This window comes from Odontesthes bonariensis, chromosome 9 (genome assembly GCF_027942865.1).
Source record: "Odontesthes bonariensis isolate fOdoBon6 chromosome 9, fOdoBon6.hap1, whole genome shotgun sequence".
Taxonomy (NCBI): domain Eukaryota; kingdom Metazoa; phylum Chordata; class Actinopteri; order Atheriniformes; family Atherinopsidae; genus Odontesthes; species Odontesthes bonariensis.
In genome coordinates this window covers 544,364-558,117 of record NC_134514.1, presented here as the reverse complement: position 1 = coordinate 558,117, position 13,754 = coordinate 544,364, and the positions used below count along the sequence as shown (strand labels likewise).

At 44.6% G+C, this 13,754-nt stretch overlaps 1 protein-coding gene across 1 annotated transcript in view; it reads left to right on the top strand.

The window, feature by feature from the left end:
* Positions 1-13,754, top strand: part of dvl3b (dishevelled segment polarity protein 3b) — a 35,422-nt gene that overhangs the window by 3,836 nt on the left and 17,832 nt on the right. The window contains exons 2-5 of the mRNA XM_075472682.1: positions 7,137-7,206; positions 7,309-7,442; positions 7,519-7,613; positions 13,505-13,613. Of these exons, the coding sequence (XP_075328797.1) occupies positions 7,137-7,206; positions 7,309-7,442; positions 7,519-7,613; positions 13,505-13,613 (408 nt within the window). The remainder of the gene's footprint in view (positions 1-7,136; positions 7,207-7,308; positions 7,443-7,518; positions 7,614-13,504; positions 13,614-13,754) is intronic.

The following is a 13,754-nucleotide window of genomic DNA, read 5'->3' as shown; positions in this document are numbered from 1 at the left end:
GTGATGATGAAGATGGTGATGGTGGTGATGATGATGGTGATGATGAAGATGGTGATGATGATGATGATGGTGGTGATGGTGATGATGATGATGATGATGGTGATGATGGTAATGATGATGATGAAGATGATGATGGTGGTGATGATGATGGTGATGATGAAGATGGTGGTGATGAATATGATGGTGGTGGTGAAGATGGTGGTAATGATGATGATGATGAAGATGGTGGTGATGATGGTGGTGATGATGAAGATGGTGATGATGGTGATGATGATGGTGGTGGTGATGATGGTGATGATGAAGATGATGATGATGGTGGTGATGAAGATGGTGATGATGATGATGATGGTGGTGATGGTGATGATGATGATGATGATGGTGATGATGGTAATGATGATGATGAAGATGATGATGATGATGGTGGTGATGATGATGAAGATGATGATGATGATGGTGGTGAAGATGATGATGGTGGTGATGAAGATGATGGTGGTGAAGATGATGATGAAGATGATGATGATGATGATGATGATGATGATGAAGATGGTGATGGTGATGAAGATGATGATGGTGGTGGTGATGATGATGATGGTGGTGATAATGAAGATGAAGATGATGATGATGGTGGTGAAGATGATGATGGTGCTGATGATGATGAAGATGGTGATGAAGATGATGATGGTGGTGATGAAGATGATGATGGTGGATATGATGATGGTGGTGAAGATGATGATGGTGGTGATGATGATGAAGATGGTGATGGTGATGAAGATGATGATGGTGGTGATGATGAAGATGGTGATGGTGGTGGTGGGGATGATGATGGTGGTGATGATGAAGATGGTGATGGTGATGGTGATGATGGTGATGGTGATGGTGATGATGGTGATGGTGATGATGGTGATGGTGATGATGGTGGTGATGAAGATGATGATGATGGTGGTGAAGATGATGATGATGATGATAATGATGAAGATGACGATGATGGTGGTGAAGATGATGATGAAGATGATGATGGTGGTGATGATGATGAAGATGGTGATGGTGATGAAGATGATGATGGTGATGATGATGAAGATGATGATGATGGTGGTGAAGATGATGATGGTGGTGATGATGATGATGATGGTGGTGATGATGAAGATGAAGATGATGATGATGGTGAAGATGATGATGGTGGTGATGATGATGATGGTGGTGATGATGAAGATGGTGATGAAGATGATGATGATGGTGGTGAAGATGATGATGGTGGTGATGATGATGATGATGGTGGTGATGATGAAGATGAAGATGATGATGATGGTGAAGATGATGATGGTGGTGAAGATGATGATGGTGGTGATGATGGTGATGATGGTGATGGTGATGGTGGTGGTGATGATGATGGTGATGATGATGGTGGTGGTGATGATGGTGATGAAGATGGTGATGGTGGTGGTGATGATGATGGTGATGATGATGGTGGTGGTGATGATGGTGATGATGAAGATGGTGATGGTGGTGGTGATGATGATGGTGATGATGATGTTGATGGTGATGATGATGAAGATGGTGATGGTGGTGGTGATGATGATGGTGATGGTGATGAAGATGGTGATGGTGGTGATGATGATGGTGATGATGAAGATGGTGATGGTGGTGGTGATGAATATGATGGTGGTGGTGAAGATGGTGGTAATGATGATGATGATGAAGATGGTGGTGATGATGGTGGTGATGATGAAGATGGTGATGGTGGTGATGATGATGGTGATGATGAAGATGGTGATGGTGATGGTGGTGATGATGAAGATAAAGATGGTGATGATGGTGGTGATGGTAATGATGATGATGATGTTGGCCGGTGATGATGATGAAGACGGTGGTGATGATGTTGATGGTTATGATGATGATGATGTTGATGGTTATGATGATGAAGATGGTTGTGATGGTGGTTATGATGATGAAGATGGTTGTGATGGTGATGTTGGTGGTGATGATGATGAAGATGGTTGTGATGGTGGTTATGATGATGATGATGTTGGTGGCTATGATGATGAAGATGGTTGTGATGGTGATGTTGGTGGTGATGATGATGAAGATGGTTGTGATGGTGGTTATGATGATGAAGATGGTTGTGATGTTGGTGGTGATGATGATGAAGATGGTTGTGATGGTGGTTATGATGATGATGATGTTGGTGGTTATGATGATGAAGATGGTTGTGATGGTGGTTATGATGATGAAGATGGTTGTGATGCTGGTTATGATGATGAAGATGGTTGTGATGGTGGTTATGATGATGATTATGTTGGTGGTTATGATGATGATGCTGGTTATGATGATGAAGATGGTTGTGATGGTGGTTATGATGATGATTATGTTGGTGGTTATGATGATGAAGATGGATGTGATGGTGGTTATGATGATGATGATGTTGGTGGTTATGATGATGATGCTGGTTATGATGATGAAGATGGTTGTGATGGTGGTTATGATGATGAAGATGGTTGTGATGGTGATGTTGGTGGTTATGATGATGAAGATGGTTGTGATGGTGGTTATGATGATGATGATGTTGGTGGTTATGATGATGATGATGATGGTGGTTATGATGATGATGATGTTGGTGGTTATGATGATGAAGATGGATGTGATGGTGGTTATGATGATGATTATGTTGGTGGTTATGATGATGAAGATGGATGTGATGGTGGTTATGATGATGATGATGTTGGTGGTTATGATGATGATGCTGGTTATGATGATGAAGATGGTTGTGATGGTGGTTATGATGATGATTATGTTGGTGGTTATGATGATGAAGATGGATGTGATGGTGGTTATGATGATGATGCTGGTTATGATGATGAAGATGGTTGTGATGGTGGTTATGATGATGAAGATGGTTGTGATGGTGATGTTGGTGGTTATGATGATGAAGATGGTTGTGATGGTGGTTATGATGATGAAGATGGTTGTGATGGTGATGTTGGTGGTGATGATGATGAAGATGGTTGTGATGGTGGTTATGATGATGATGATGTTGGTGGCTATGATGATGAAGATGGTTGTGATGGTGATGTTGGTGGTGATGATGATGAAGATGGTTGTGATGGTGGTTATGATGATGAAGATGGTTGTGATGTTGGTGGTGATGATGATGAAGATGGTTGTGATGGTGGTTATGATGATGATGATGTTGGTGGTTATGATGATGAAGATGGTTGTGATGGTGGTTATGATGATGAAGATGGTTGTGATGGTGGTTATGATGATGATTATGTTGGTGGTTATGATGATGAAGATGGATGTGATGGTGGTTATGATGATGATTATGTTGGTGGTTATGATGATGAAGATGGATGTGATGGTGGTTATGATGATGATGATGTTGGTGGTTATGATGATGATGCTGGTTATGATGATGAAGATGGTTGTGATGGTGGTTATGATGATGATTATGTTGGTGGTTATGATGATGAAGATGGATGTGATGGTGGTTATGATGATGATGATGTTGGTGGTTATGATGATGATGCTGGTTATGATGATGAAGATGGTTGTGATGGTGGTTATGATGATGAAGATGGTTGTGATGGTGATGTTGGTGGTTATGATGATGAAGATGGTTGTGATGGTGGTTATGATGATGATGATGTTGGTGGTTATGATGATGATGATGTTGGTGGTTATGATGATGATGGTGGTTATGATGATGATGATGTTGGTGGTTATGATGATGAAGATGGATGTGATGGTGGTTATGATGATGATTATGTTGGTGGTTATGATGATGAAGATGGATGTGATGGTGGTTATGATGATGATGATGTTGGTGGTTATGATGATGATGCTGGTTATGATGATGAAGATGGATGTGATGGTGGTTATGATGATGATGATGTTGGTGGTTATGATGATGATGGTGGTTATGATGATGATGATGTTGGTGGTTATGATGATGAAGATGGATGTGATGGTGGTTATGATGATGATTATGTTGGTGGTTATGATGATGAAGATGGATGTGATGGTGGTTATGATGATGATTATGTTGGTGGTTATGATGATGAAGATGGTTGTGATGGTGGTTATGATGATGATTATGTTGGTGGTTATGATGATGAAGATGGATGTGATGGTGGTTATGATGATGATGCTGGTTATGATGATGAAGATGGTTGTGATGGTGGTTATGATGATGAAGATGGTTGTGATGGTGATGTTGGTGGTTATGATGATGAAGATGGTTGTGATGGTGGTTATGATGATGATGATGTTGGTGGTTATGATGATGATGATGTTGGTGGTTATGATGATGAAGATGGATGTGATGGTGGTTATGATGATGATGATGTTGGTGGTTATGATGATGAAGATGGTGGTGATGGTGGTTATGATGATGATGATGTTGGTGGTTATGATGATGATGATGATGATGTTGGTGGTTATGATGATGATGATGTTGGTGGTTATGATGATGAAGATGGATGTGATGGTGGTTATGATGATGATGATGTTGGTGGTTATGATGATGAAGATGGATGTGATGGTGGTTATGATGATGATGATGTTGGTGGTTATGATGATGAAGATGGTTGTGATGGTGGTTATGATGATGATGATGTTGGTGGTTATGATGATGATGCTGGTTATGATGATGAAGATGGTTGTGATGGTGGTTATGATGATGATGATGTTGGTGGTTATGATGATGAAGATGGTTGTGATGGTGGTTATGATGATGATGATGTTGGTGGTTATGATGATGAAGATGGTGGTGATGATGTTGATGGTTATGATGATGATGATGTTTGGTGGTTATGATGATGAAGATGGTGGTGATGATGTTGATGGTTATGATGATGATGATGATGCTGGTTATGATGATGAAGATGGTTGTGATGGTGGTTATGATGATGATGATGTTGGTGGTTATGATGATGAAGATGGTTGTGATGGTGGTTATGATGATGATGATGTTGGTGGTTATGATGATGATGCTGGTTATGATGATGAAGATGGTTGTGATGGTGGTTATGATGATGAAGATGTTGGTGGTTATGATGATGAAGATGGTTGTGATGGTGGTTATGATGATGATGATGATGTTGGTGGTTATGATGATGAAGATGTTGGTGGTTATGATGATGGAGATGGTTGTGATGGTGGTTATGATGATGATGATGATGATGTTGGTGGTTATGATGATGAAGATGGTGGTGATGATGTTGATGGTTATGATGATGATGATGTTGGTGGTTATGATGATGAAGATGGTTGTGATGGTGGTTATGATGATGATGATGTTGGTGGTTATGATGATGAAGATGGTTGTGATGGTGGTTATGATGATGATGATATTGGTGGTTATGATGATGAAGATGGTTGTGATGGTGGTTATGATGATGAAGATGTTGGTGGTTATGATGATGATTATGTTTGTGGTTATGATGATGAAGATGGTTGTGATGGTGGTTATGATGATGATGATGTTGGTGGTTATGATGATGATGATGTTGGTGGTTATGATGATGAAGATGGATGTGATGGTGGTTATGATGATGATGATGTTGGTGGTTATGATGATGAAGATGGTGGTGATGGTGGTTATGATGATGATGATGTTGGTGGTTATGATGATGATGATGATGATGTTGGTGGTTATGATGATGATGATGTTGGTGGTTATGATGATGAAGATGGATGTGATGGTGGTTATGATGATGATGATGTTGGTGGTTATGATGATGAAGATGGATGTGATGGTGGTTATGATGATGATGATGTTGGTGGTTATGATGATGAAGATGGTTGTGATGGTGGTTATGATGATGATGATGTTGGTGGTTATGATGATGATGCTGGTTATGATGATGAAGATGGTTGTGATGGTGGTTATGATGATGATGATGTTGGTGGTTATGATGATGAAGATGGTTGTGATGGTGGTTATGATGATGATGATGTTGGTGGTTATGATGATGAAGATGGTGGTGATGATGTTGATGGTTATGATGATGATGATGTTTGGTGGTTATGATGATGAAGATGGTGGTGATGATGTTGATGGTTATGATGATGATGATGATGCTGGTTATGATGATGAAGATGGTTGTGATGGTGGTTATGATGATGATGATGTTGGTGGTTATGATGATGAAGATGGTTGTGATGGTGGTTATGATGATGATGATGTTGGTGGTTATGATGATGATGCTGGTTATGATGATGAAGATGGTTGTGATGGTGGTTATGATGATGAAGATGTTGGTGGTTATGATGATGAAGATGGTTGTGATGGTGGTTATGATGATGATGATGATGTTGGTGGTTATGATGATGAAGATGTTGGTGGTTATGATGATGGAGATGGTTGTGATGGTGGTTATGATGATGATGATGATGATGTTGGTGGTTATGATGATGAAGATGGTGGTGATGATGTTGATGGTTATGATGATGATGATGTTGGTGGTTATGATGATGAAGATGGTTGTGATGGTGGTTATGATGATGATGATGTTGGTGGTTATGATGATGAAGATGGTTGTGATGGTGGTTATGATGATGATGATATTGGTGGTTATGATGATGAAGATGGTTGTGATGGTGGTTATGATGATGAAGATGTTGGTGGTTATGATGATGATTATGTTGATGGTTATGATGATGAAGATGGTTGTGATGGTGGTTATGATGATGATGATGTTGGTGGTTATGATGATGAAGATGGTTGTGATGGTGGTTATGATGATGATGATGTTGGTGGTTATGATGATGATGCTGGTTATGATGATGAAGATGGTTGTGATGGTGGTTATGATGATGATGATGTTGGTGGTTATGATGATGAAGATGGTTGTGATGGTGGTTATGATGATGATGATGTTGGTGGTTATGATGATGAAGATGGTTGTGATGATGTTGATGGTTATGATGATGATGATGTTTGTGGTTATGATGATGAAGATGGTTGTGATGGTGGTTATGATGATGATGATGTTGGTGGTTATGATGATGAAGATGGTGGTGATGATGTTGATGGTTATGATGATGATGCTGGTTATGATGATGAAGATGGTTGTGATGGTGGTTATGATGATGATGATGTTGGTGCTTATGATGATTATGATGATGATGTGTTACAGGGTGGTCAAAGAGGAGATCAGTGATGATGACGCCAGGCTGCCGTGCGTGAACGGACGGGTCGTATGTTGGGTCAGAACACGCACACACACTTTCATCTCGTCTTTTTCTTCTTCTTCTTCACCTTTTTCATCATCTTCATCTTTTTCTTCTTCTCCTTCTGCTCCTCTGCAGGTGGTGTCATCAGAATCCTGTCAGCCAGATTTCAGGGGCTCAGACGTCCAGTCTGTGGCCACGCCCTCCTCTCTGGCCCCTCCCCCTATAGAGAGGACAGGGGGGATCGGAGACTCCAGACCGCCGTCGTTCCAGTGAGTTCCTGCTGCACGGATCTGTGCAAACAGGAAGTGATGTCATACGTGATTAAACCCTTTGTGTGTGTGTCAGTGCTGCGGCCGTCTGCCCCGAAGAGTCTCAGAGGTCAGAGGTCAAACCTGTGGTTTCACCGTCAGAGAGGCTGCAGAGTGGCGAGGGCGAGCGAGGTGAGAAACGCATGCAGAGAGATGCTTCCTTGTTCCCTCATTTGCTACCTTGTTCCCTCAGATAATCCCTTGTTCCCTCATTTGCTACCTTGTTCCCTCACATGCTCCCTTGTTCCCTCAGATGCTTCCTAAGATGCTTTCTTGTTCCCTCATTTGCTCCCTTGTTCCCTCACATGCACCCTTGTTCCCTCAGATGCTTCCTCAGATGCTCCCTTGTTCCCTCATTTGCTACCTTGTTCCCTCACATGCTCCCTTGTTCCGTCAGATGCTTCCTCAGATGCTTCCTTGTTCCCTCAGATGCTACTTTGTTCCCTCAGATGCTTCCTTGTTCCCTTCAATGCTACTTTGTTCCCCCAGATTATTCCTTGTTCCCTCATATGCTTCCTTCTTCACTCAGATACTCCCTTGTTCCCTCACATGCTTCCTAAGATGCTTTCTTGTTCCCTCATTTGCTACCTTGTTCCCTCACATGCTCCCTTGTTCCCTCAGATGCTTCCTAAGATGCTTTCTTGTTCCCTCATTTGCTACCTTGTTCCCTCACATGCACCCTTGTTCCCTCAGATGCTTCCTCAGATGCTCCCTTGTTCCCTCATTTGCTACCTTGTTCCCTCACATGCTCCCTTGTTCCCTCAGATGCTTCCTCAGATGCTCCCTTGTTCCCTCATTTGCTACCTTGTTCCCTCACATGCACCCTTGTTCCCTCAGATGCTTCCTCAGATGCTCCCTTGTTCCCTCATTTGCTACCTTGTTCCCTCACATGCTCCCTTGTTCCCTCAGATGCTTCCTCAGATGCTCCCTTGTTCCCTCAGATGCTTCCTTGTTCCCTCATATGCTACTTTGTTCCCTCAGATGCTTCCTTGTTCCCTTCAATGCTACTTTGTTCCCCCAGATTATTCCTTGTTCCCTCATATGCTTCCTTCTTCACTCAGATACTCCCTTGTTCCCTCAGATGCTTCCTTGTTCCCTCATATGCTCCCTTGTTGCCTTCAATGCTCCCTTGGTCCCTCAGATGTTCCCTTGTTCCCTCAGATGCTTCCTTGTTCCCTCAGATGCTCCCTTGTTCCCTCAGATGCTTCCTCTTTCCCTCAGATTCTCCCTTGTTCACTCAGATTCTCCCTTGTTCCCTCATATGCCCCCTTGTTCCCTCAGATGCTCCTTTGTTCCTTCAGATACTTCCTTGTTCCCTCAGATGCTTCCTTGTTCCCTCAGATGCTCCCTTGTTCCCTCAGATGCTCCCTTGTTCCCTCAGATACTCCTTTGTTCCCTCAGATGCTTCCTTGTTCCCTCAGATGCTTCCTTATTCCCCCAGATTATTCCTTGTTCCCTCATATGCTTCCTTCCTCACTCAGATGCTCCCTTGTTCCCTCAGATGCTTCCTTGTTCCCTCAGATGCTCCTTTGTTCCCTCAGATGCTTCCTTGTTCCCTCAGATGCTCCCTTATTCTCTCAGATGCTCCCTTGTTCCCTCAGATGCTTCCTTATTCCCCCAGATTATTCCTTGTTCCCTCATATGCTTTCTTCCTCACTCAGATGCTCCCTTGTTCCCTCAGATGCTTCCTTGTTCCCTCAGATACTCCCTTGTTCCCTCAGATGCTTCCTTGGTCCCTCAGATGCTCCTTTGTTCCCTTAGATGCTTCCTTGTTCCCTCAGATGCTCCCTTATTCTCTCAGATGCTCCCTTGTTCCCTCAGATACTTCCTTGTTCCCTCAGATGCTTCCTCAGATGCTTCCTTGTTCCTTCAGATTTTCCCTTGTTCCCTCAGATGCTTCCGTGTTCCCTCAGATGCTTCCTTGTTCCCTCAGATGCTCCCTTGGTCCCTCAGATGCTTCTTTGTTCCATCAGACGCTTCCTTGTTCCCTCAGATGCTTCCTCATATGCTTCCTTCCTCACTCAGATGCTTCCTTGTTCCCTCAGATGTTCCCTCATATGCTTCCTTCCTCACTCAGATGCTTCTTTGTTCCCTCAGATGCTCCCTTGGTCCCTCAGATGCTTCCTTGTTCCCTCAGAGGCTTCCTTGTTCCCTCAGATGCTCCCTTCTTCTCTCAGATGCTTCCTTGTTCCCTCAGATGCTTCCTTGTTTGTTCAGATGCTCCCTTGTTCCCTCAGATGCTTCCTTGTTCCCTCAGATGCTTCCTCAGATGCTCCTTTGATCCCTCAGTTGCTTCCTTGTTCCCTCAGATGCTTCCTTGTTCCCTCAGATTCTCCCTTGTTCCCTCTGATGCTTCCTTGTTCCCTCAGATTCTCCCTTGTTCCCTCTGATGCTTCCTTGTTCCGTCAGATTTATTCGTGTTCCCTCAGATGCTCCTTTGTTCCTTCAGATACTTCCTTGTTCCCTCAGATGCTTCCTTGTTCCCTCAGATGCTCCCTTGTTCCCTCAGATGCTTCCTTATTCCCTCAGATTCTCCCTTGTTCACTCAGATTCTCCCTTGTTCCCTCATATGCTCCCTTGTTCCCTCAGATGCTCCTTTGTTCCTTCAGATACTTCCTTGTTCCCTCAGATGCTTCTTTGTTCCCTCAGATTCTCCCTTGTTCCCTCAGATGCTCCCTTGTTCCCTCAGATGCTTCCTTTGTTCCCTCAGATGCTTCCTTATTCCCCCAGATTATTCCTTGTTCCCTCAGATACTCCCTTGTTCCCTCAAATGCTCCCTTGTTCCCTCCGACGCTTCCTTGGTCCCTCAGATGCTCCCTTCTACCCTCAGATGCATCCTTGTTCCCTCAGATGCTTCCTCAGATGCTCTCTTGTTCCCTAGGATGCTTCCTTGTTCCCTCAGATTCTCCCTTGTTCCCTCAGATGCTTCCTTGTTCCCTCAGATTCTTCCTAGTTCCCTATGATACTTCCTTGTTCCCTCGGATTCTCCCTTGTTCCCTCTGATGCTTCCTTGTTCCCTCAGATTCTCCCTTGTTCCCTCTGATGCTTCCTTGTTCCCTCAGATTCTCCCTTGTTCCCTCTGATGCTTCCTTGTTCCCTCAGATTCTCCCTTGTTCCCTAGGATGCTTCCTTGTTCCCTCAGATTCTCCCTTGTTCCCTCAGATGCTTCCTTGTTCCCTCAGATTCTCCCTTGTTCCCTCAGATGCTTCCTTGTTCCCTCAGATTCTTCCTTGTTCCCTATGATACTTCCTTGTTCCCTCGGATTCTCCCTTGTTCCCTCTGATGCTTCCTTGTTCCCTCAGATTCTCCCTTGTTCCCTCTGATGCTTCCTTGTTCCCTCAGATGATTCCTTGTTCCCTCATATGCTCCCTTGTTCCCTCAGATGCTCCTTTGTTCCTTCAGATACTTCCTTGTTCCCTCAGATGCTCCCTTGTTCCCTCAGATGCTTCCCTTGTTCCCTCAGATGCTTCCTTTGTTCCCTCAGATGCTTCTTTATACCCTCAGATTCTCCCTTGTTCCCTCAGATGCTCCCTTGTTCCCTCAGATGCTTCCTTTGTTCCCTCAGATGCTTCCTTATTCCCCCAGATTATTCCTTGTTCCCTCAGATACTCCCTTGTTCCCTCAAATGCTCCCTTGTTCCCTCAGATGCTTCATTGTTCCCTCAGATGCTCCCTTGTTCCCTCAAATGCTCCCTTGTTCCCTCCGACGCTTCCTTGGTCCCTCAGATGCTCCCTTCTACCCTCAGATGCATCCTTGTTCCCTCAGATGCTTCCTCAGATGCTCTCTTGTTCCCTAGGATGCTTCCTTGTTCCCTCAGATTCTCCCTTGTTCCCTCAGATGCTTCCTTGTTCCCTCAGATTCTTACTAGTTCCCTATGATACTTCCTTGTTCCCTCGGATTCTCCCTTGTTCCCTCTGATGCTTCCTTGTTCCCTCAGATTCTCCCTTGTTCCCTCTGATGCTTCCTTGTTCCCTCAGATTCTCCTTTGTTCCCTCTGATGCTTCCTTGTTCCCTCAGATTCTCCCTTGTTCCCTCTGATGCTTCCTTGTTCCCTCAGATTCTCCCTTGTTCCCTCAGATGCTTCCTTGTTCCCTCAGATTCTTACTAGTTCCCTATGATACTTCCTTGTTCCCTCGGATTCTCCCTTGTTCCCTCTGATGCTTCCTTGTTCCCTCAGATTCTCCCTTGTTCCCTCTGATGCTTCCTTGTTCCCTCAGATTCTCCCTTGTTCCCTCTGATGCTTCCTTGTTCCCTCAGATTCTCCTTTGTTCCCTCTGATGCTTCCTTGTTCCCTCAGATTCTCCCTTGTTCCCTCTGATGCTTCCTTGTTCCCTCAGATTCTCCCTTGTTCCCTAGGATGCTTCCTTGTTCCCTCAGATGCTTCCTTGTTCCCTCAGATTCTTCCTTGTTCCCTATGATACTTCCTTGTTCCCTCGGATTCTCCCTTGTTCCCTCTGATGCTTCCTTGTTCCCTCAGATTCTCCCTTGTTCCCTCTGATGCTTCCTTGTTCCCTCAGATTCTCCCTTGTTCCCTCTGATGCTTCCTTGTTCCCTCAGATTCTCCCTTGTTCCCTAGGATGCTTCCTTGTTCCCTCAGATTCTCCCTTGTTCCCTCAGATGCTTCCTTGTTCTCTCAGATTCTCCCTTGTTCCCTAGGATGCTTTCTTGTTCCCTCAGATTCTCCCTTGTTCCCTCTGATGCTTCCTTGTTCCCTCTGATGCTTCCTTGTTCTCTCAGATTCTCCCTTGTTCCCTAGGATGCTTTCTTGTTCCCTCAGATTCTCCCTTGTTCCCTCTGATGCTTCCTTGTTCCCTCGGATTCTCCTTTGTTCCCTCTGATGCTTCCTTGTTCCCTCAGATTCTCCCTTGTTCCCTCTGATGCTTTCTTGTTCCCTCAGATTCTCCCTTGTTCCCTCAGATGCTTCCTTGTTCCCTCAGATGCTCCCTTGTTCCCTAGGATGCTTTCTTGTTCCCTCAGATTCTCCCTTGTTCCCTCAGATGCTTCCTTGTTCTCTCAGATTCTCCCTTGTTCCCTCAGATGCTTCCTTGTTCCCTCTGATGCTCCCTTGTTCCCTCTGATGCTTCCTTGTTCCCTCTGATGCTTTCTTGTTCCCTCAGATTCTCCCTTGTTCCCTCAGATGCTTCCTTGTTCCCTCAGATGCTCCCTTGTTCCCTAGGATGCTTTCTTGTTCCCTCAGATTCTCCCTTGTTCCCTCTGATGCTTCCTTGTTCCCTCTGATGCTTCCTTGTTCTCTCAGATTCTCCCTTGTTCCCTAGGATGCTTTCTTGTTCCCTCAGATTCTCCCTTGTTCCCTCTGATGCTTCCTTGTTCCCTCGGATTCTCCCTTGTTCCCTCTGATGCTTCCTTGTTCCCTCAGATTCTCCTTTGTTCCCTCTGATGCTTCCTTGTTCCCTCAGATTCTCCCTTGTTCCCTCTGATGCTTTCTTGTTCCCTCGGATTCTCCCTTGTTCCCTCTGATGCTTCCTTGTTCCCTCAGATTCTCCTTTGTTCCCTCTGATGCTTCCTTGTTCCCTCAGATTCTCCCTTGTTCCCTCAGATGCTTTCTTGTTCCCTCAGATTCTCCCTTGTTCCCTCAGATGCTTCCTTGTTCTCTCAGATTCTCCCTTGTTCCCTAGGATGCTTTCTTGTTCCCTCAGATTCTCCCTTGTTCCCTCTGATGCTTTCTTGTTCCCTCAGATTCTCCCTTGTTCCCTCAGATGCTTCCTTGTTCCCTCAGATGCTTCCTTGTTCCCTCAGATTCTCCCTTGTTCCCTCAGATGCTTCCTTGTTCCCTCAGATGCTTCCTTGTTCCCTCAGATTCTCCCTTGTTCCCTCAGATGCTTCCTTATTCCCTCAGATTCTCCCTTGTTCCCTCAGATGCTTCCTTGTTCCCTCAGATTCTCCCTTTTTCACGTCGTCCGTCTCAGTGTTGAGGGGAAGAGTTAAGGGGGCGTGGCCTGTAGACGACCTCGGAGCAGCTGGATACACAACAAACTGTCTCTGATTTGCTCCCGTCTCTAAAGGTCAGAAGGGGGCGGAGCCAGCAGGTGGAGGAGAGAACTCATCCACCCAACAGAGCAGCGAGTTGGAGACGACCAGCTTCTGTTCGTCTGAGGAAGACTCAGGAGGAAGGTGAGTTTTGAGAAGTAAAGTCACCTTTATGATGAAGGATCCCGACCTGAACCGGCCCCACAGTGCCGGGGGGCTCACACACAGATCTGTTTTTATGACCGTGGTGTCACCTCCACACCTGTAGGCGGAGCCAACGAGCAG